The 23,815-nt window shown below is 40.9% G+C and overlaps 1 protein-coding gene across 10 annotated transcripts in view; it reads right to left on the reverse strand.

Moving 5' to 3' along the window:
- Nucleotides 1–601: 601 nt before the first annotated feature.
- Nucleotides 602–23,815, reverse strand: part of MAP7 (microtubule associated protein 7) — a 166,062-nt gene continuing 142,848 nt past the window's right edge. For 6 of the 10 annotated variants that reach the window (XM_060283922.2, XM_060283920.1, XM_060283924.1 and 3 more), the window contains 11 exons: nt 22,971–23,159; nt 18,874–18,989; nt 18,255–18,538; nt 15,633–15,843; nt 14,082–14,253; nt 13,741–13,842; nt 13,292–13,342; nt 13,132–13,189; nt 10,559–10,661; nt 6,312–6,535; nt 602–4,511 (listed from right to left, as the gene is read on the reverse strand). In XM_060283922.2, the coding sequence (XP_060139905.1) occupies nt 4,501–4,511; nt 6,312–6,535; nt 10,559–10,661; nt 13,132–13,189; nt 13,292–13,342; nt 13,741–13,842; nt 14,082–14,253; nt 15,633–15,843; nt 18,255–18,538; nt 18,874–18,989; nt 22,971–23,159 (1,521 nt within the window). In that variant the 3' untranslated portion in view covers nt 602–4,500. The remainder of the gene's footprint in view (nt 4,512–6,311; nt 6,536–10,558; nt 10,662–13,131; nt 13,190–13,291; nt 13,343–13,740; nt 13,843–14,081; nt 14,254–15,632; nt 15,844–18,254; nt 18,539–18,873; nt 18,990–22,970; nt 23,160–23,815) is intronic. The other 4 variants (XM_060283926.1, XM_060283928.2, XM_060283927.1 and 1 more) reach the window with 1 other exon arrangement.

Consider the following 23,815-nt stretch of genomic DNA (forward strand, 5'->3'; position numbering starts at 1 on the left):
AAACCTGGAGACTGAATGTGGAATGCAAAATAAAAAAAGAATATCTGATGTCTGAAGCGTGGATGATTGAAATGGTGGTGGGAGAAAAGACAGGGATGTCTAGAGGTAGAGCTGATTGGGGGAAGGAATGATAAGGTTGATTTTAGACACGGTGAGTGTGAAGTACTGGCAGGATGCACAAGTGGTATCAGCTGACAGGCACATGGACCAAGAGAACAGCCTTAGGAGGGAGGGCAGGGCTGGAAATTAAGATTTGTAAATTGGGCTAGGAAATGAATGTGGGTATGATTGCTCTTCAAGGCAATTTCGGGGGAAAGGGATGATGATTTAGGGTAAAATCATATTGGGTGGGGTGCTGGGAAGAAAAGGAAGACTCAGTTAAGAGGACAGAGCTGGGGCTGAGGAGGGCCAGGACAGCGGCAGGGCCACAGGACCTGAGGAGGATCCTGGGGGCTGTCTTTTTTTTTTAACATCTTTTATTAGCGTATAATTGCTTTACAATGGTGTGTTAGTTTCTGCTTTATAACAAAGGGAATCAGTTATACATATACATATGTCCCCATACCTCTTCCCTCTTGTATCTCCCTCCACCCCACCCTCCCTATCCCACCCCTCTAGGTGGTCACAAAGCACCAAGCTGATCTCCCTGTGCTATGCGGCTGCTTCCCACTAGCTTTCTATTTTACGTTTGGTAGTGTATATATGTCCATGCCACTCTCTCACTTTGTCCCAGCTTATCCTTCACCCTCTCCGTATCCTCAAGTCCATTCTCTAGTATGTCTGCATATTTATTCCCATCTTGCCCCTAGGTTCTTCTGACCATTTTCTTTTTTTCTTTTTTAGATTCCATATATATGTGTTAGCAAACGGTATTTGTTTTTCTCTTTCTGACTTACTTCACTCTGTATGACAGTCTCTAGGTCCGTCCACCTCACTACAAATAACTCAGTTTTGTTCCTTTTTATGGCTGAGTAATATTCCATTGCATATATATGCCACATCTTCTTTATCCATTCATCTCTGGGGGCTGTCTTAACATCCAATCCACCATGAGTCTAGGATGCCTTTCTGCAGTGTTAAGACTGAAAACTACATTTCCCAGATTTCCTCGCAACCAGAGGGTCTGGATGTGATGCAGGTTCTGAGAATCGGGTGATGTGAGTGAGGCTTGAAAGATGTACATAGCACTTTTGGGCTGCTTCTGCTGGCAAGAAGGTCATGGGACTGTTGGCTCCCTCTGCCCTTCCTGGCCAGTGTTCAGCATTCCCACATCAGCTTCCCGAGGGACAAGAGGCAAAGGCCTGGGAATCCATGTTTTGCTTGTGTGGCTCTAGCGGAAAGTTCCGTTGTGGTGGCTTCCTGATCTCTGGATCTCAGCAAAGGCAGTATGTTCAGTGGTTCCAGAGGTGGCTTCCTGAATTCTCATCTTCCTGAGTGGAAGAGGTAGTAGCTCTCCTAGTGAGTTCTATCTGCTGTGATCTGGGAGTCATTCCTGAGGGCCCAGTCTAGAGCATGCTCTTCAGTCCTTCCAACAATTTTAACAGTGTTTAAATTCCCCTCTGCTGAAAATACTGTGGTGGTTTCTGTTGTCCGCAACTGACCTCTGATTTGATACAAAATCCACTGGAGAAAGGATATTCCAGAATAAAGGGCTAATCAATAATTCAAAAGCTGTCAAAAAGTCAAGATGAGGATTTCACGCATGCATGCCAGCATCCATCCATTATAACAATTACCATTGCTAAGTCCCTAATGGGTACCAGGTACCACACTGGACATTTGGGAATACTGTACAAAGATGAATAAAAGTCTTTCCCCTCAAGGATTCAGTCTAGTGGGGGAGAGAATCATGAATATAAATGTAATAGATTGTGGCAAGCACAATGATAGAGGCATATTCAGAGAGTTAGCATTAGAAAAGAGGAAGGGCACCTAACCTAGAGTGAGACTCTGGGAGGAAAGTAGGTTTCTTGAAGGGAGAAACACAAGCTAAATATTGAAGGATGAGTCTTTTTATTTAGTTAATAAATACCGAACGCTTACTCTGGGTTAAGCATGGTGCTAAGATCTTTATATGCTAGACCTCATGGAATCCTCCAAACATTCACACGAAGTGGAGAGTATTATTAGCAGAGGCAACAGCATTAGCAAAGGCAGGGATGAGAAACACTGTTCCAGCTGACACCTGAAGATAGGGCCCCATCTCCCACCCGCTGCAAGACGGTAGGAGCCCAACTTTGATAAGACAACAAACCCAGATGAGTTTCACATGGACCAGCACCTCTCTTCCAGCTTTTTGTAGTTTTTTACCTCTCTGGCCTGCTCAGCCTCCTTATTCCCTCATTCTCCCCTTAAAACTCTGTTTTAGATTTGCTTTTATCATAATATACCACCAGGTACTGATGTTATGCAGGAGGAAACGTAGAGCCTTAGCTGCCAGCTTTTACTGGAAGGTATCTACCAAATGAACTTGTGACTGGCGATTAAATTGGCCTAAAACAGACTGCAATGTTGTGGAAAAGGAAACTAAAAGCCCATGCACCCTCATTCCGTGGAGAGGGTCATATTTGATCCCTGAGACCTTCCCTTAATGTAGTGCCTACTGAGGACCTCTTTAAGATCAGTAGGTGAATACTGATCTTCAAGGGCTGGACAGAAAGCATTCTAGCCATCGTAAAGGTCAAGGTCATCCTCTGGCAGTGTAGTTATCAAAACAGAGTTAACAATTTTCTACCACTTCTAATTAAAACTTGATTACTTAGAGGCATTCAGTTTGCTCATGATTGCTTAAGTTAAATATAAATGAATAAAGGAAAACCTAGCCAAAACAGAACTCCTGCTCTAAATTTTAAATCAACCTATTCTGTATGCCTGTTCAGAGGAAGCTGGTTGAGGTTAAATGAAGAACAATTTGAAAACTCAAGAATCAACCTAAGTGAAGTCATAACATATGAGAAACCTAAAAGTAAAAATATGTCATACACATTTTATTTGGTGTTCCATGCTAGGTCGATTAAAAAAAAAAACAATTTGGTTGAACAGATTTTTCTTTTAATATGACTATGTGTACATGGACAACTGAGAATAGGGAAAAACCCCAAATTAATGTTTTTAACAAATTACAGCTGTTACTAAAGACGGTATGCTTGGATTTTAAGGAAATGGTCCAATAAATGAACAGTCCCGCATTCAATCTAGATTAATCAATCCCACTTTGAATAAAAACACATTCTAGTGGCAGAAGTTTACCTTTTTTAAACACTCCATAATAAAAAAATGCGTTCCCTCAGTGTTCTCTCCTTCAGTATTTAGTTATTAGTAGTCTCTCAAATGGCAAAATAAAATTGAATTTGTATTATCAAATGAAAGTGCAAGTTTGTACAGCCAAGCTCAGCAGCGAAAAGTGAAGAAGGATGAAGGGTGAAAGCTGATGGATGCCACGCAGAACAAGGACCTTCATGAAGGTATCATCCTGCCGTGTCCTGGGTGCCAAACACAGTCCACATTCCATCATTTTTTCATTGCTCTTAAACGAGCAAAACCAAATTCTCTTTTTTATTTAAAGAAATATTAAATCTTTATTCTCCCCCACCTCCAAATAATTTGTGATCAGGTAAGGCAAAGGTAAGTCCCACCATCACTGGGGACAGCAGCAATAAACAGACTTCAGAAATAGCCCTGAATCATCAACAACATTCTCTCATGGTAACATAAGGAATGCATCTCATAAATCAAATTCTGCAACGTTGTTACATTGTTCTAATTTATTTGATTAGTTTATCTGAAAAAAACTTTATAAATACATTATTTAAGAGGACAGTAAATTATTTTCTTGCTCTGAAAAAATAATGTTCTTTTTTTTCACATTTTAAAACTGTTGAGTATGTTTTGCAAAAGGAGATGCAAGAAGAATGGGACAGTGGGGTTTGCAGAATGTCCATGTACAAGTTGCATTTACAAGAACCTGGTAATCTGCCTCTACAAATAGAGCTCTTTGCAATATAATATTTAAACAAACAGGCTTAATTTAAACGTCTCTCCTATTCACTCTACTTGTTGAACCAAGAGGTACTTATATTTCAAGTATTACACTGTAAAAGGTAAAAATTTTTGTGCCAATTTTACATGTTAGCTTTTAAAGTCCAAAATATCTATGTGAAAAATCATGCCTACTCGGCCCATTTCTTTTACAGCCAAATGCTCTCATCTTTTAGAGAATGCAGAAAAATATTGATTTCCTAAGAAGGAGCACACTGGAAAAAGCTATTTTAAAGTACTGAAGAACAAGGGAGGATTTCTTTTTCTCTATTGGCGAAAATTATTAGAAAAGCTATCCAGTCTGTTGTCTTTAGCTGGTTTTAATATAGTCTTTCCAAAATGATGGTCAAGAAACCTTTAGAAAACGGGGGAAGGGGAGATGCTCCTTTGTAGCATGGAAGGAATTCCATTAATTGTAGAAATTCTTATTAAATTTCTGCTTTGGTTCTTTAGAAGAAATGCTCATATAACTTCTATATTAGGAGACAGAAAAAAGAACAGATTAATATAACATTTATCTAAAATCTTAAAGAATACTACAGTAATATCTTACATTCCTAAAACTTTACCATGCTTTTATATACATTGTCTTATATAAGAATAGGCAATTTTATCAGGATCCGTGGTCTTATATGTAAGTGAATTCTACCACTAATAGGAAAACATGTCCTTTTCTTTAACTTAGGCTATATATCATTTCCTTTTCCAAACTGCGTTAAGTCAACTGTACTTTTCTTTGAGAACAGGGACTTTACATTCGTCTTGAATCCTCAGTCCCCGATACTTTGGGTTCCAGCCATACGTTGGAGGTTACATAAATGTTGGTTGATAAGTAGTCATGACCACAAAAGAAACCTAACACCACTTAATATCACAGACACTGGACTATGTTCCTAGAGAAGGTATGGAAGAGTGAGAATGAAATGACAGGTACATCAAAAGGTGATTTAAAGCCTGGCGAATGAAGCAGGAAGTCATCTGAATGTTCCTTCCATCTCTCTGAACCTGTGACATGACAAAGCAGGAAGCTGTACCAGGAATGTTTCCACCAACACACAGGTAATCAGATTGTTCTCAAAGGCTTAAGAGTCAGAATGTCAGGCTTTATAGCTTCCACTCACAGCTGGACCTTCTTCCTTTTACAATCTAGAAAAGTAGATCACTAAAGGGAAGTTACACTCCCCAGGTCAGTATATTAGAGAAGGAAAAAAGACTAGCTTCATTTGGATAGGAGGTTCAAAGTTGGCTTTTTCAACCAGTTTTAAAGTGGGAAATATGTTAAAAGTGCACAGATGGAATCTAAATGACAAAACAATTTGACCACAAATAATGCTTTACTGACTCATCTATAAACATCCTGAATTTGCTTGGCTCTCTTCATAACAGTATAAAAAGATGCTGGTCAATACATGAAAGTGAGGTGCTGGGAGAGAAGCTGATAGAAATCAAAGAGGTTTGAAAAGACATGGAGCTGGATTATCCCACTTGTTCTCGACACTGATGGGACTGTGCTGTTGAGTTACTATGAGCACTGCACTGGTAATTTTTTTATGTTGCTATTTCTCTGGGTCCTGTAAAGCTATTGTTCTTTTTGCACAATGACTTCAGGTTAAGTGTGAGTTCCAGAGACAGGGTATAAGAGAGTCACTTGCAGTTTCAACAGCTACGGTCACTCAACAAGGGATGGAAGGCCCTTGGGCTCAGTATGCTCCTAGTCTGGAATATTAGTCGCATTACCTTAAATTGTAACTATCTTATTACATTTAAAAAGGACAACAGTATATCATCCCAGGTTGCTAAACCCAAATGAGAGAAAAATGGTGGGAGAACATGTTGGCAGTCTTAAAATGTCTGAAGAGCTGAGAAAGATGGAATAGAAACCAAACAAACCTTTTCTCTAGTGGACAGAACTAGGTTCAATGGCCACTCAGTTATGGTCTTCTGTCTTAATATGAAGCGTGATCTGGGCACGCAATATGAAGCACTGCCACTGGGCAATGAGTACCGCTCCGTGAGGAGAGGCCCATGGATACCCAGTGGGTGCTGCGGACCGAATTTCTACACTGAGTGGGAGAACAAGAGCGGCCCTAGAAGTTGCCCAACCCAACTCAAAATTGAACTTCTAATGACCCATGCACAATCTCTTCCACGTGGCTTATTTGGTCCCTTGAAGGACAAAGTGTGCCACAGTCACACAGCAGAAGGTTCATTCCCTCTTGGGTGTCACATATTTATTTCTGATGATTACTGAAGGAAGTTCGAGGCAAGCTTACCTGCTGTTTGTTGTGTTTGAACACCATCTACCTGAGGCAGGGTCCCAAGTGTCCCTTCATCACCAAAGGCCAAAATAGGATTCAAAGGAATGTCTGGACTCTCGCTGTTGGTGACCTCTAATCTGGATGGTTTAGATCCAATGGGTAAATTTATAATTTCTTCAAAATCTTCATTCTGAACTGATATTCCATTTTCATTTGGTTGTTTTTCCAAATTGGGAGTACTAGGGAGTTTGAAACATCAAAATCAAAAGGAGTTAGTATTAAAACTGGAAAACATTTTTAGGACAAAGTGTTTTATAATAAATACTTTTATAATCTTACAATCGAAATGTTAGAATGATTGACCTCATCATTACTAACAAAAATGGTGAATTCTGACATATTTGTACTTTAAATTCTTATTTAAAAAAACAGCTTTTAAAAATAAAACTTATCAAGTGGACCAAGTTATCAATTAGAATAGATCCTCATCATCAACAGTTCTACATATATTTAACATGCCTGTCTACTGCAGGCATTTTATATCTCTTTGTCTTATAAAGAGTAGCCCTTATTAGGATCTGTACTTCAAAGATGAGGAGATTGTGGGGGGGATAATTTGCACAAGTCACACAACTACTGGGAGACAGTCCAGATTGAATGCGTGATCTCTGGTCCTATGTTTTTCTCATAATCCCATTTTTTATAGTCCCAGCTATTCAAATTCCAGCCCTTCCTGGATGTCTCCAGCTTCCTAAAACATGTGCATAATTTTATAGGTAAATTGTTGAAGACCAACCTTCTCATCTTTGCCCCTTAAATCTGCCTCTGACCCCACCTTATTCTTATTAATTCATGGTTAATATCTTGGATTTTTGAGCTACATTTTTTTAAAAATAATTTATTTTATTTATTTATTTTTGGCTGTGCTGGGTCTTCGTTACTGCATGCAGGCTTTCTCTAGCTATGTTGAGCGGGGGCTACTCTTCGTTTCCGTGCGCGGGCTTCTCACTGCAGTGGCTTCTCATGTTTCAGAGCACGGGCTCTAGGCTTACAGGCTCAGTAGTTGTGGTGCATGGGCTTAGTTACTCCAAGGCATGTGGGATCTTCCTGGACCAGGGCTCGAACCCGTGTCCCCTGAATTGGCAGGCGGATTCTTAACCACTGTGCCACCAGGGAAGCCCTTAGAGCTACATTTAACTGGCCAACAAATTCTTAGTTTCTACCTATAGTTTCTCTTAGGGTTTTTTTTTTTGGCTGCGTTGGGTCTTCGTTGCTGTGCGTGGGCTTCCTCTAGTTGCGGCGAGCGGGGGCTATTCTTTGTTGTGGTGTGCAGGCTCAGTAGTTGTGGCTCGTGGGCTCGGAAGTTGTGGCGCACGGGCTTAGTTGTTCCACGGCATGTGGGATCTTCCCGTACCAGGGATCGAACCCGTGTCCCCTGCGTTGGCAGGCAGATTCTTAACCACTGCACCACCAGGGAAGTCCCTCTCTTAGGTTTTTCACTCCCTTTACACACTCCATAACCAAATAGGTAGCCCGTTAGGTTATATGTTCATTATTATGCTTTACAATGCAGCAAAACAATGCCTGTGCACCAAATGAACGCTAGATTAATTTTATTGTTCACTTGATCTGACTGCAGCAGTAAACATATTTGCAAACTTCATAATTTGTTCAGTGGCTCATGTATAAAAAATGACCCTATCTGACAAAATTCTAGAGTTAAAATTTTCAAATGGAAAATATTAATAAGACTAAAAATGTGAAACAAAAATCATGATGGTTTTAACTTCTAATACACACTCATCATAAACAATGTTTACCTGCAGACAGAGATCTATGGAAGAGATCAGAAAGTCAGGTCTCTACTGTCAGTAATGCCAACAAATTGAACTTTCGTAAGTTAGTCTTTTTCCGTCTCCTTCCCAAATGGTGAAAATGAAGCTAGTAGACATCTAATCTTTCCTTTTTTTTTTTATTTAAGGAATCTTTGCTTTTTTTTTTCCCTATTGAGGAAACAGTTTACTTTCCCCAGTCAGTGAGATACATTGACTTTGTGGAACATATTCTAAAACATTTCTGATTTGGGTATTACGGTATTTTTTGTTAATTATTAAACCCTTTCTTCTAGAAAAAAAATAAAGATGCCTGACCTAAGTGCTTCACAAGGTATTGCAGGGTATGTTGAAAATATTATTTGTAAAAGTGCCGTGGAAGAGAACATAAAAATATTATACAGATTCAGACTATCATGGTGCGTTTCCGCTATTTCACTAAGGAGGGGAGAAGAGGCTCGGCATCATGGTAGCCTACATTAGCGCGTGTGCACTCGCACACACACCCCGTCCTAATACCCGCCGTTATAGTGCTTGCGCTGCCACGCCCTTCCTCCTGCTCTTTCCCAGTACCAATGCGCTTTCTGTAATCAGGGGAAGAGTTTTGGTTCCCATCCCAGAGAGATTTTTAAGTAGAAGTTTTGGCAAAAGAAATGCATCTTCAAAGCCCTTGTTCCTTGACCATGTCAACTCCTGTCACCTTCCAGGCCTGCGTGTGCTGACAAGCTGTAATGGCAACGCCAACCCCAGGCTTGAATCAACAGCTGACCTCATTTCCCCTCCCACTCTTACCCAACCACCCCACCCATTCTTACTTGTTAGCAATTAGAGGAATAATCATGCCCTGTGCTCTGGATGAACAATTATTAAATGTTCAGAGGACACTGTGACCAGCAGAAACTATAAAACGGAAGCTGAGGTTGCTGGGGTTAGGGTTTATGGATCTGTGTGTCCTCTTAAGATACAAGTATTGGCTTTTGAATTCCCCTTCTTTGGCTACTCTCTGGAGGTTGAAGTTGGATGCAAGACTCTTGAAGATATGTTTCAGGTTCTTATACAATGATTAATCACTTGATTTTACCACTGAAGAGATTCAGCTAAACTATAAGCTAATTTTATTCCTCAGAGAGAATTATCAGTGGCTTAAAAAACCTATCCTTTGTTATAATAATGGGGTTCTCTGTGGTACTTTTTATCCTTTTCTAAAAATCTCTGACATCAATGAACTAAATGCCATAAATTATAGTAGTTGGAAATGAGTATTTTATTTGAAAATCAAACTATAACTAAAAAAATGAAATATCACTTAATATATCTCTTGGGTAATTATGACAATAAATTTATTAAACATAATCAAACGCTTATTAAAATCTCTCTTAGGAAAATTATTTTCTTTGGTATTATACTGGGCAAATTAAAAAAAATTTTTACTGTCCCAGACAGATATACATAGATACCTTATGACTTATAGATATCTTAGGATGTCCATCTTAGGACAACTTGTCTTTTCATGGCTTCCAACAATATAAAATGTTGTATAGTATGTGTTTTTAGATGGAGAAAAGAATTTATGTATATCAAATCATTATGCCATATACCTTAAACTTATACAGTGCTGTATGTCAATTATATCTCAGTAAAACTGGAAGAAAAAAAGATCTTAGATCTTAAAAGACATTTTTCTATCTATTAAAAAAGTTAATGTGAGGAGCTTCAATTCTCTTATGGTAGCAAAGACTCTGGCATTAGAGACAGAACTCATAATCCAGTAAATTCTGATAATTAAAAAGTTGCAGCTGAAAAATTTGAACATTATTATAAATATTTCTACAAGTTCTCTATGACTGGATTTCTAGACACAGGCTATGATTACCCTTAATTTTCAGTTTTGAGAGCACTCTTACAACGCTGTCAGTATAAATGCAAGGGAACAGGAAGGCAATCTTTCTTTAACGCACACTTCTTAACTATTGTTAGCAACCATCTGTTTCCTCAATAAGAAGCTCTACTACTAGTAAAAGAAATATTGGCATCTAAATTACTTTTACTAAGGAACAAACCTGTGACTCACTATAATATTATATACAGTGAAAATACAGCTGCTGTATATCATCAAAGGGTGTGAAGATGGTCCAGGGTCATGCCAAATACATACAAAGGAAAGTAACAAATTATTCCCTGTAATTTTGTTTGATAGCCACACAAAAACCTCACCATCATATTTAGAGATTCAAGAAAAAAAGACATTTTCCTTTTCTCAGATTACAGAGTTACTAGCTCTACCAAACATTAATGAACCTAAATAAATCTTCATGTTAAAACTCAAATTCTGTCTGGCCCCAGAAAATTCTGGTGGGATTGGTGGGGCAAAAACAGTCGTGCTTTGCTCTAATGCGCATCAGTAAGAGAGGCCGCAGTTGTCTCACTCACCTCTCCACAGTCACTTCTGATTGGTGTGAGGCAACCACATGGGGGCTGGCTGCTGGTTCTCCTTGTCCTGGAGAGTTTGTCATATTTGGAAGTGCAGATACCGCTGGACATGGCAAAGAAGATGGAACAAAGGGTTACTACTACTCGACTATCAAACCCAAACCCCAGGAGCCAGAATGCCTGGATTTATGTCCTGGCTCTGCTAGTTACCAGCTGTGTGACCCTGGGCAAGCCACAAATGCTCTGGGCCTCAGTTTCCTCATGGATAGTAATAGTACCTAACTCATAGGCTACTGTGAGAATTGAATGTATTAACACATGCAAAGTACTTAGAACACTGCCCAGCACATTGTAAGGGTGGAAATCAGTGCTGTGATTATTTCTGCTTGTACCACATTGACTTTGGACAAAAAAGTATGTAATACTGAAACCAAAGCAATTGATGAAGATAACAGTAAGCTGATTTGGTCAGGCAGATGCTGAACAAATTATTACTGAAGGCTTTGGAGCAAATCACCATGAAATACCCTAAGTGATGAAAAATATTTTGGAAAATTCAGTTTTAGTCCCACTTAAGAATGGTAGGGATTTCATGCATGGAAGGCCAGTGAATTGTACCTAACTGTGCTACCTAGTCATTCAATATTCCCCACTGGAGTCTAGCGTGAGCAAACAATATTGATGACTGACTTTAAAATCTGGGCCAGGTTTACGTAAAATCTTAAGAAGAGACTAATAACTTAAAGCTGCCAAAATTTGCAAAGCTGGTAATAGGAATCTTCTGAGAAGACTTCTGATAGGTCTGCAAACTCACCTGCCTGCCCAGCCTAGAATTCTCTTTGGAGCACTGGTGATACCATTCAGTCCTCAACCAAATGTGGGACCAGGAGAAGAGGAACATATGTTAGATAATCCTCAGGCCTCGTTTTAGCACTATTAACTCAAACCAAATTTATTATGGAGTTGATAAACACAGGTGTGATGACTGACAAGTTGCACCTTCCTTCTGGCCATTGTTCATTCTCGAATTGAGGTACAAAGAATAATCGAAAGAATTGATAGGGGAATAGCAGGAAGAAGACACATGGAAAAACAAAAAAACAACAAGGAGCCCAGCCATGTACAAACTACAGCATCGGCTCCTCAAATAATCCTGGGTTGTTGTAATTTACATTCTAAAATGCTCATTCTGAGGACTTACTGGGTGCCATGCCTGCTTTAAGCCCGAATGTTATCACAACATTCTTGGAGGCAACCTGTTAAAAATGCAGTGGGGTTAATATGCAACCATTAGGCTATTCTCCAAACAAATATAATTAGGGCACCTTTAAAAGAGAATGAAAAGCCCCACACTGAAGGGATTATGACATAGAGGAACTCGGATAGCCTCTACTGAAGTAAAACCAAATCCCCAAATACCAGTATTTTACATTTGAAAACCCCAGAACAGAGAATGTTGTTTCACATAAATCATTTCATTTGATCTTTACTCCAGTCTACAATAAACAGTAAAAGAAACTGAGGTATCTCTGGTCCTTTCTTTTCATATTGATACTGCAGATGAGGAAAGAGGAAGACTGAATAATGAATTATCGACCAACCACCTGTATGTACAATCATGAAGACCACGTGGAATCACGGAAGGAGCCAAATTACAAGCTGGTGACTTGGACTCCAGCTGTGCAAGCTGGGCCTGTCACTCAATCTGAGTTCTCCTCGGGGGTAGGGACCTCGGCTGACCTGCTCACACTGAATCCTAGCACCTACAAAAGGGCCTGGCACACAAAAGTTTTCTGAAAATGCCTGCTTACTCCAAGATAAGGCATCTCCTATCTCACAGGCCTGCAATGGAAATTAAACAAGAAATGTATGCAGATGTATCTGACACAAAGAAGGCATTTCATAAATATTAGTTGAGTGTGAGTACTAAAACACTAAGATAAATTTTACTTTTATATACACCAAATTTGGTTTAAAATCACCAAGAAATTAATCATCTTTGTCCAAAGCCTATGGCATATGAACAACTTTCTAATGAAATTTCAACAAATTTCAAATTTTAACTCTATTCTGAAGTCAGAACTAAAAGAAATAACATTTAAAGCCTTTTCTGAGAAATGCCGTAAGTACAAGTTGTCAAAATGTTTAAATTTAATGTCCTTAATAGCAAATATAAACACAGATTCCTTTAGCAGATAGTAAATGACAAATGAAATTTAATTTTATAAACTCAAAGAAAATTCTTCTAATCGTGTGTATATATACACATATACGTGTGTATACATATCTATAGAGGCATACATACACATAGATATGTAGAGAGACATATATAGGATATAAAATGACTTAAGATATTAAATACTCCATTAGAGTATAAACAAATGTGAAAAAAATCTGCTAGAAATGCTAGAGATTTTTAGATAAAGGGGATTATTTGTGGACTAGATGAGAAACACCTAAGCTTCTGTGAGTCAATGAGTATTTTTATTTTAAATCAATGTTTATCTTGACCTCCACAGAATAAATTAAAAAATTTTATATTTGTATTGATCTGAGTTCACTGAAATAAGTACCTGTTTCTCTAATGAGCGCTCCCTTGGTTATATCTCCATTTCTCTGATCAACGGTTTTCTAACAAAGAAAAAAAAAAAAGACTTTTTAATGTTAAAATTACAAATGAAAGTTAAAAAAAAAGCCATTAAGAATAGTTTAAAAAAAAGGCCATCTCAATACCTTATCTGAAGCTTCTGTTCTTCTGGTTCTTTTCATTATCTCCTCAAGCCGCTACGAAAAAGGCAGAATTGAGCAAACACATCAGATGTGGAAAGAAAGCTAGCCTGGCGCATTTCACTGACTAAGCAAATAGCAGGGCATTGAAACATGTCCATTATTTTGGGAAAATATAATTGTCTTTGTCTTAACTGGAGTTACTCAAAGAAGTTGAAATTGGCTTAAGCCGCATGAATTGCAAGCAACTGTTTTTGGTGAAGCCTGAAACACCAAGAGCGATTTCTTTGGAGGAGAACATTAATACTGAGAGCTACTTTAGTTAACCTGGAATGGGCAGGACACTTTTGTTTTCTGATGGCAGTGAGCTAGTCTCTTGGTCTGGAGCCGGCTTCAGTCTAGGCAGAATCAAGAGCAGCGAGGGCGCCAGGCTGCGGGGGCAGAGACGCAACTACCTTCTTCCTCTCCAGGCGCTCCTGCTCTTCTCTCTGGAAATGCTTCTCCCGTTCCTGCCGGACCCTCTCTGCTTCTTCCCGAACACGAGCTTCTTCTTCTTTCTGAAAACGGGAAGTCGGTATCTGCTTCTTACACACAGGCCGGCTTTGCCCGCTGCCCCCAAGGTCCCGGGGCGCCCGAGGACGGAGAACGCGAGGACCACGAGCGCACACGGGGGAGACACAAGCACTCCTAACCACACGCTCAACAGCTTCCTCTTCCCATCTGGGCTGCCCCTTGCCCCATCTTGAGCCAAGGCTGCGCCGACCTGCTTCCCGGGCGGGAGCCGGCCCCCCGCTACCTGTTTCTGGATGCGCTCCATCTCCTCCCGCTCGCGCCGGGCCCGCTCCTCCTCCTGCCGCCGCAGCTGCTCTTCCCTCTCCCTGGCTTGCCGAGCTTCCAGCTGGCGGGCTTCCTCCTCTCGGCGGGTTCTCTCTTCAGCCACCCTTTGGGCCAATTCTTCTCGCTTTTGTCTGGAAAAAGACAAAACAAGACGAAGATACGTGAGGGGACTTCCTTGGCAAGGCGCGATCAAGTTTGTGGTTACCGCGAGAACAGTTTGTTGGGAGGGCTGGCCAACAGCATCCACTGATCCACGTGAGGCCACCCTCTCTCCTTCCTCCTCCCCTTCCCAGCCTCCCGTTGCCTCGTGGGAAACAGACGCAGAATGTATCCACTCATATTCTGAGGAGAGCTTGTTTTCTTTCTTTCTTTCTTTCTTTCTTTTTTTTTGCGGTACGTGGGCCTCTCACTGTTGTGGCCTCTCCCGCTGCAGAGCACAGGCTCTGGACGCGCAGGCTCAGTGGCCATGGCTCACGGGCTCAGCCGCTCCGCGACATGTGGGATCTTCCCGAACCGGGGCACGAACCCGTGTCCCCTGCATCGGCAGGCGGACTCTCAGCCACTGCGCCACCAGGGAAGACCCTGTTTTCTTGTTTTTTTTTTTTTAAAGCATCTGCAATATAACTATCTTTAAAGGCTGAGATCTGTTTAATCCAATAATGTGACTTTTTAGTAATGAATTTAACGCTCCCCTCCAAATCTCTGTAAGTAAATAAAGGTTATAATGTTCTGTTTCAGTACAGGGACAAGATGGACCATGTAAGCTCCCTGTTGGGACCAAGGGTAGGGCATGTCCAAGATGGCGGCCCAGCACTGGGGCTGCCGTCCTTTCCGGAGAGGCAGTTCTGCTTATTTGAAGAACAATTATATTGACATTAGCCTTATTAGCTCCAGAAGGGGGGCAACTAAGCAAACTGCCCCTGGCATACTGTCTGGCAGGCAGTCGTGGGGCACTTAACTATCTCACGCAGCTACCCTCTGAGAGGAATACTATCTGGAAGAAAACATGAGCTGTTAATATGCAGCTTTAAGATAATGAGAAAGATAATGAGGAAACATGGAGATGAGAGATACGTTAAATAAAAAATTAAGACTGCACAACTGTACCTCTACTGTGGTTACAATTATGCAAATCTATGTGTGTATGTATATATTTATGCATGTATATACACCCACACACTGTTCAGAGACTGGAAAGGGTGACCCAAAATGTACACAATTATTGAAATCTGGTAAGAATATGGATGATTTTTTTTTTCTTTAAACCTTTCTCCCTAGTCCTTCGAAAACAAAACAAAAAACCCCTTCTCCATCAATTTTGTTGCACTGTCATTATAATAAGAAAATGTGGCTTACAAAAGTCGCTTAGTGCTCAGGGGAACACCAGGGGAGACTAATTCTGAAACAACTAAATAGATTCACCTTCAACACTACTATTACCTCTTCTCCCTGACTGAAGACTTAATCCAAGGTGTCACTAGGGTGTCACTGAGCAGTGTCACTCCTTTACCTTTCGAGCTCTTTCGTCTCCCTCTTCTCCCTTTCCTCCTTCTCTCTCTGCTCTCGGGCCAGCCGCCTCTTCTCAGCTAGCAGCCTCGTGGCCTCTTCCGGGTCAGTGGTGCCCGCAGAGGTCTTCAGAGAAGCGATGGCAGTCACAGTGGATGAAGGGGCCGGAGTGGAGGCTGGAGCGGAGGCCGGTGCTGAGGCTGCCTCCGGAGCAGCTGTACAAACAAGTACAAGGAGAAAACCAGTTGGAAACAAAAGCCAAAGAACAACACAAAAACTAGCATCCCCCGCACCCCAGGCCTCGAATTCATCGCTATAAAAGAAAAGGGAATGTTTATTACTGCGCGTTCTCACGGTTTCACTGTATTCTATCTGTAACCGGGCAACAGATAACAAAAAGCCGCGTGTGTAAGTGAGACATCCGAAGCTGACACTCTGTCACCAAGCCTTATTTTTATACAAGTTAAATCAGTTAACAACATATATCGAATGTGTACTAAGTATAGAGCCTCATGTTAGGTTCTGTGGGAAGTTATACCCCAGGAAAAAGGAAGATGAGATCTTCCATTTCCCTTTCATTACCTTAAAAAAAAATTCCTTCTCTTTAGTGACTATTCATCACTAGAGGACTCAAGCCTTTCTGTGACCATGCCCAGTGTCCATACCACTGAGCCCGGACTCAGGCGGGAAGAGACCAAGGAAGAGGCCTCTTCTGTCTACCCAGAGCTGCCTCCAGGTCTGAGGAGGGAGGAACCAAGAGCCTCTTCGGGAGACGGCATCTGTGCTCCTTAGACATTGCAGGTCTCCACTGCCAGTTCTGATGCCAACGTGCAAGATGAGAGTAGTTCTCTGACCTTATCTGGATTCAGGAAAAGGACCTAGGGAGCTGGGGCACCCCTGCCATAGGCACCATGGTGAGGTGTGATCCCTGACCACTCCAGACCCTCCTTTCAAGATCTGCATTTCTCCTGCTGCTCCCACAGATTTTTCTTTGCCCTCAGGACACTTTTTGGCCTTTCTCTTCTCCCTCTTTCCATGCAAACAGGTATTGGACTCATCCATTCCCTTACTATACTATCATTTGTCTTGAGTCACTATTCTTTCTTTGCCCCCCACCCTGTATCTTCAAATTAAGTCTTAAAGAGAAAACTCTTGAATGAAGACAATTTTCAACAAGATACATTGAATTTCTAGTTCCAGGTGATTTTAAACTTCTAAACAGCATCTGGTTAACTTGGTAGAGATGAGATCCACTGCGTCTTTTGGAAAAAATTCTGACCTCTGTCAATCACATACGCTAAGCCAGTGGTCCCCAAACTCCACTACACACAGGATAACTGCCACTCTATTTTATCTGGCAATCCTGCACAAGAGTCAACAGATGAGCTTAGTATCCTTCAGAGTCCTTGGACCCACCACGTATTCTGATTCAATAGGTCTGAGGTAGGGGCAGCGTTCTACAGTTTGAAACATTATAGATGTGGTTTAAAAATATTTCCCTAAATTCTTCGAAAATCCTCCCTTTAAAAGATGAAGGCTAATCCCCCCAACTTGAGTGTGAGCTGAAGCTAGTGACTTGCTTCTAACGAATAGTATGACAGAAATCGTGATTTCTGTGACTTCCCTGGTGGCACAGCGGTTGGGAATCTGCCTGCCAGTGCAGGGGACATGGGTTCAGTCCCTGGTCCGGGAGGATCCCACATGCCGCGGAGCATCTAAGCCCCTGTGCCACAACTACTGAGTCTGAGCTCTAGAGCCCGCGAGCCACAACTACTGAGCCCGTGCACCATAGCTACTGAAGCCCGCGTGCCTAGAGCCCGAGCTCCGCAACAAGAGAAGCCACTGCAATGAGAAGTCCGTGCGCTGCAATGAAGAGTAGCCCCCGCTCACCGCAACTAGAGGAAGCCCGTGGGCAGCAACGAAGACCCAAAGCAGCCAAAAATAAATGAATAAATAAAAAAAGAAAAGAAATCGTGATTTCTGTGTGTGTGACTTCTGAGACTGGGCATAAAAGATACTATGGACTCCTCGTGATTCTCTCCCCCAGCTCACTCATTCTGCGGGAAGCCAGCAGGGTGGACAGACTGTGAGGACATCCAACAGCCCTATGGAGAGGTTCATGTGTCATGAAACGAAGGTCACCTGCCGACAGCCCTGTGCATGAGCCATCCTCTAACAACCCAGCTGAGCTGCTCCCAAATTCCTGACCCAAGACTCTGCGTGATATAATAACTGTTTGTTGTTGTTATTAAGCTGCAAAGTTTTGGAATAATTTGTTACACAGCAATAGGATAAATGATAAAATGATTCTGATGCAGGTGCTCTGAATACCACATTTTGTCAAATTATTGGACTCGGCCAATGAAAGGACTCATAAACCACACCTGAATTAATATGCTGTGGCTCTGACCATAGGCTGTAGGATGGATGATTCTTTCTTTGTATGTAGGAAAATTATATTCAAGAAAAGTTCCCCAGATTAGCCTTAGAGTAAAATTTTCAAGTGCCCAACAAGGGAAAAAAAGAAAGAAAGAAAAAGCTAAGTCAAAGCAGTGCAGGAGGAAAAGGAAGAGTGAATAAAGAGAGCAAGCAACCCACACTCCACCACGAGTCAGTGGATTCCTACCAGGAGCAACCTCTGGTTCGACAGGTGTCCCCTCTTCAACTGTGGCTTCTTCTACCTTCACCAAAAGTGCCCTGCCCTTTAGTGAGGGCTCATTGGCAACTTTCTGAGGTTCCTTCTCAGGGTCTTTTCTCTCAGGTTCCACTCTGACTTCTCTCTTGATGGGGCGGATGTTGCCGGGCGAGGGGGGCCGGACCTGAGCAGGGGCAGGTTTGACTGGTCCAGGAGGCATGGAGGATGCTGGTCTGGGGGTGCCAGGCAAGTGGGGAAAGGACTTGGATGGGAGCCTGGGCAACAAACAAAGTAAAGAGAAAGGGGCACATGAGAACAGGCTTGCCAGAACCTTCCTTTCCCCATACCTCCACCACGTAATAGTCTTGGAACACCAATACGGAAGAGAAATAAAGATATTTAGCTGTGTGAATGTGTCTTTTATGTGGCAAATGCAGAAGTACTCACTTTAGAGGCTCATTCCAGGTTTCTTTTTTCTTTCCTTTGAGGAAAAATATTACTCTCCAAGTGAAGGCCAAACAGTGTGGAGAGAACAGTTTCTTTTCAGAGGACAGAGGCTCTTAATTCTTCAACATGGAACAACCCTGCCAGCCTCTTACATTTCACTTACCAAAGTCGGGAGGAAGCTGGTGATCTGGCTTTGGGATGAGATGGAGATAGTGCCCTTCGGATGCCGGGTGTGAGGTGGAAGGGTAAGTTTTCTCTCTCCCTTTCTCTTTTATAGCCCTAAGTTCAGAGGAACACAATAATTAGATTTTTCCATGAGCGGGACAATCACATTCACAGTATTCAACAGTGGAGCTGCAATCCATTGAATGGCTTTTGGGAAAATTTCCAACCTTTGCCGTGTATATCCATTCCACCCCAACAAAAGGCCTTTATTAGGTTAAAACTGAACATTATAATTGAATTAACACAATCTGACACTAATAAGAAGGTTCTGGATGTGTGATCTGGACTTACATTGTAAAAAAACAAAACAAAAACACACTTTTAGAAAGCACCTATACTTTGTATCTAAAACTACCCGGAGCAAAATTTCTCAGAGTCTGGTTTAGCCCACACAAATGTCAAAATAAAGGTCCCTTTCAGCTTATTCCCCCTACCTTTATCTCTTTTAATTCTTAAGCAGTTTTTTTTTTTTTTTAACCCTGGAACACACTATAGCTCAGTTTATATATTTTTTTAATTTACATGTCTGCTATGTCAGACATTAATTCATTTTTTTCTTTATATGGGTGTTATACAAACAAGTCTTTCCTCACTTAGTGTCCTCTTGCCCTTGAAGGAAAAGTCAGGTTCAAGGTGAGGAATTTCAGCTATTTTTAGTCTTCCTCATTAGGGATGAAATGGAAATCTCTGAGCTCGGGCCAAAACATCAGCCCTCCTACGACTGCATACTAGGAATTCAGCCAGAGAGGTGACACCTTTCCTAGGTAGAAATGGGCAAAAGGAAACCCAGAAGTGTTCTGATAGTCTCAAGTCAACGAAGACAAAAATAAACAAACAAACAAACAAACAAACAATAAAACCCCCCAAACCAAAACACAAACAGAAACAAACAAAAAGACAAGGCACAGGGCAAGGGAGAAAGTACTCATTCCAAGTATCTGAAACATGGCCAACAGTGTTCTGGGATGGGAACAGATGCTGGCTGGAGGGACCTGTGTGGATGCCTGTCAGTCCTTCACTCTGTGGGATCCTTGCAGGAAAGCAGACTGAGGGTGCTAGGGAAGGGGCAGAACAACACCTAGCCTCAGGGCCAATAAGCTGGCGTGTACCTTCTTTTCTTTCCTTTTCTGCCTGGCTCAAACATCATGCCCCTTCTTTCTTCCCTCCCCTTTTGTTCCCTTCAGCATCTCTTCTAACTGCTTCTATTTTTCTTAGTAGCATCCTAGTTGATGGACTGGGCTATAGGTGGGGGAAAAACATCTCAGCGTCAAATAATACTCAATGTCTCCCCAGAATTTCTAAATAAAACAAATGCAGGACGAGGCAGGAAAGAGCTTCACAGGGTGTGTGCCACCTCTATATCACTTGCAGCTGCATGACCACCCTTTGTCCCCGTCTCTGGTAGTAGAAGGCAGGAGGCAGGTTATTGGAGAACAGCTGCAGTGCTTGGGTAGCAGAAGCAGCAGCCACCATATGGAACCCTCTTGACAGGTGTACAGGATGGCAATTATGCCTCTGGCAGATCAAGTCCCCAGAGTGGGAGGTACAGGCCTCTTCCCGAGGGAGGTTGGGGTTAAGCCCTTGAGTTGCTTTTCTTTCTTTTTCTCAAAACATTTTAATTTGGCTAAAGTCAGATCAAGGAGAGACCTGAATGGGAAAATAAGTCAGGAAAGGTAATTTGTTGTGTGGAGGATTTGGGGACTAATGTCATCATCTACGTCTTGATAAGACAGGCATCTGGGAATAAATCTACATTAAAGTGTATAATCCTCAGAGTCTTCTTTTTGTTAAAGTGCCACTGAACCAATTCTTTCTTTCTTAAAACTGACCTCCCTTTAATCACCTTTAGGGAGTAGGGGGAACAGGGAGAAGCAGTTTGGAAAAATGCTCAGTATTTGACATAACACCCTCCCAGGCAGGTAGATAGATGCTTTTACCCTCTTAGTTCTTTTAAATATCTTTCCACTGGTCTTGGACCCAATCACCTATTTGAGTTCCACACATGTAAAGATGCTCCTGATTCTCATCCTGATCTGAGTTAACAGCCAGTGGTCTGTACAATAATCTTTCCTGTTAACACGTTCCACAAGGCTAAGGTGGAACACACACAGCAAGCCCATGTCAGTGGTCTAGGCAACTTACCAGCAGGACAAAGACTTTAGTTTTACAACTAAAGTTAGGTTTAGAATACAAATAACCCACAAGAGAGGCAATATAAACAGATATTCAAAGGCAGCACTGTACAAGAGAACAGTGATGATAGAAATGTTCTGCACCTACACTGTCCAAAATGGTAGCCACTAGCCACATTTGGCTATTTGAATTTAGACCTAAATTAATTAAAATTAAATGTTAAGTTTAGTCTCACAAAACATATTTCAAGTGCTCAATAGCAGGCAGTTGAATTTAGATCTAAATTAATTAAAATTTAATAAAATTGAAAAGGAAATTAAGAAAACAATCCCATTTACAACAGCATCAAAAAAAGAATAAAATACTTAGGAATAAACTTAACCAAGGAGGTGGGAGACTTCTACAGAGAAAACTAGAAGGCATTGCTGAAAGAGATTAAAGAAGACACAAATAAATGGGAAGACATCTAAAGTTCACAGAATGGAAGACTTGTTATTACTAAGATGTCAATACTATCCCAAACAATCTACAGAATCAATGCAATCCCTATCAAAAGCCAACATCATTTTTTGCAGAAATAGAAAACTCCATCCTAAACTCATATGGAACCTCAAGGGACCCTGAATAAACAATCTTGAAAAAGAAGAACAAAGTTGGAGGTCTCACAATCCCTGATTTCAGAACATATTACAAATCTATGGTAATCAAAACAGTATGGTACTGGCATAAAGACAGACATATAGACCAATGAAACAGAGTACAGCATCCAGAAATAAACCCTTGTGTATATGGTCAAAGGATCCTTGACAAGAGTGCCAACACCATTCAATGAGGAAAAGATAGTCTTTTCAACAAATGGTGCTGGGAAACTGGATATCCACATGCAAAAGAATGTAGTTGGACCCTTACCTTACACCATATACAAAAATGAACTCAAAATGATTGAAGACCTAAATGTAAGACTTCAAATTATAAAATTCCCAGAAGAAAATGGGAAGCATCATGATACTGGATTTGGTAATAATTTCTTGGATATGACACCAAAAGCACATGCAATGAAAGCAAAAATAAACAAATGGGACTTCAAACTTAAAAACTCCTATGCATCAAAGGATATAATCAACAGAGTAAGAAGGCAACCTACAAAATGAGAGAAACTATCTGCAAATCATATATCTGATAAGGGATTAATATCCATAATGTATAAATAACTCCAACAACAAAAATTAAAAATAAGATTAAAAAACGGGCAAAGGACTTGATTAGATATTTCTCCAAAGATGATATACAAATGGCCAACAAACTTATAAGATGCTCAACATCATTGATGATTAGAGAAATGCAAATCAAAACCATAATGAGGTATTATCTCACACCTATCAGGCTACTATTTAAAAAACAAACAAAAAAAACAAAATGAAAAAACAAGTATTGGTGAGGATGTGAAAACACTGGAAGACCTTGTACCCTGTTGGTTGGAATGTAAGTAAAATGGTATTGTCACTTTGGAAAACAGTATAGCAGTTATTCAAAAAATTAAAAATAAAATTACCATAAGATCCAACAATTGGGTATATATCCAAAAGAACTGAAGGCAGCATCTTGAAGAGATATCTGCACACCCATGTTTGTAGCAGTGCTATTCACAATAGCCAAAAGGAAGAAGCAACTCAAATGTCCATCAACAGATGAACAGATTAACAAAATGTGGTGCATCTGTACATGTATACATGTGTGTGTATATATACACATACAGAAATATATATGTATAGACACACACACACAACGGAGTGTTACTAGCCTTAAAAAGAACAGAAATCCTGTCACATGCTACAACGTGGAAGGACAGACCTTAAGGACATTATGCTAAGTGAAATAAGCCAGTCACAAAAAGACAAATACTGGGCTTCTCTGGTGGCACAGTGGTTGAGAGTCCGCCTGCCGATGCAGGGGACATGGGTTCGTGCCCTGGTCCGGGAAGATCCCACATGCCGCGGAGCGGCTGGGCCCATGAGCCATGGCCTCTGAGCCTGCGCATCCAGAGCCTGTGCTCCGCAACGGGAGAGGCCACAACAGTGAGAGGCCTGCGTACTGCAAAAAAAAAAAAGACAAATACTGTATGATTTCATTTGTATGAGGTATCTAGTGTAGTCAAATTCATAGGAACAGAAAGTAAAATGGTGGTTGCCAGGAGCTGGGGGAGGAGGATGGAAGGTTGTTGTTTAGTGGGTATAGTTTCAGTTTTGCAAGATTTAAAAAGTTCTAGAGATTGGTTGCACGACAATGTGAATACACTTAATACTACTGAACTGCACATTTAAAAACAGTTAAGATGGTATATTTTGTTGTATGTTTTTTGTCACAATTAAAAGTTGCTTAAAAGAAAATTAAATTTCAAATTTGATCCGTCAAGTCTCATTTGCCACATTTTCAAGTGCTCAGCTGAATTCCACAGTGCAGCTCTGGAGTATAAATGATTTGTGAGTCGTTTTCTGGCAGTAGGTATTTGCCTAAATATTTAATTGCAAAGAAGTGAAAAGGCAGCCAATAGATCAAATACAGAAAGAAGGCACTAAAAAGACAAAAACAAAACCGGTGAGAAAATATAGGTTTTGGATCGTATGATGACAAATCCCTCTCATTTAATCTGTTGGCCAAGGATCAGCTCTCTCCTTTCCTCCTGGAGTGTTCATTTTTGTTTTTATCCGTAACAAGGTATCTTTTTCTTTGGTACACGCTTTTCTCTA

This window comes from Globicephala melas, chromosome 14, assembly GCF_963455315.2.
Source record: "Globicephala melas chromosome 14, mGloMel1.2, whole genome shotgun sequence".
Classification (NCBI taxonomy): domain Eukaryota; kingdom Metazoa; phylum Chordata; class Mammalia; order Artiodactyla; family Delphinidae; genus Globicephala; species Globicephala melas.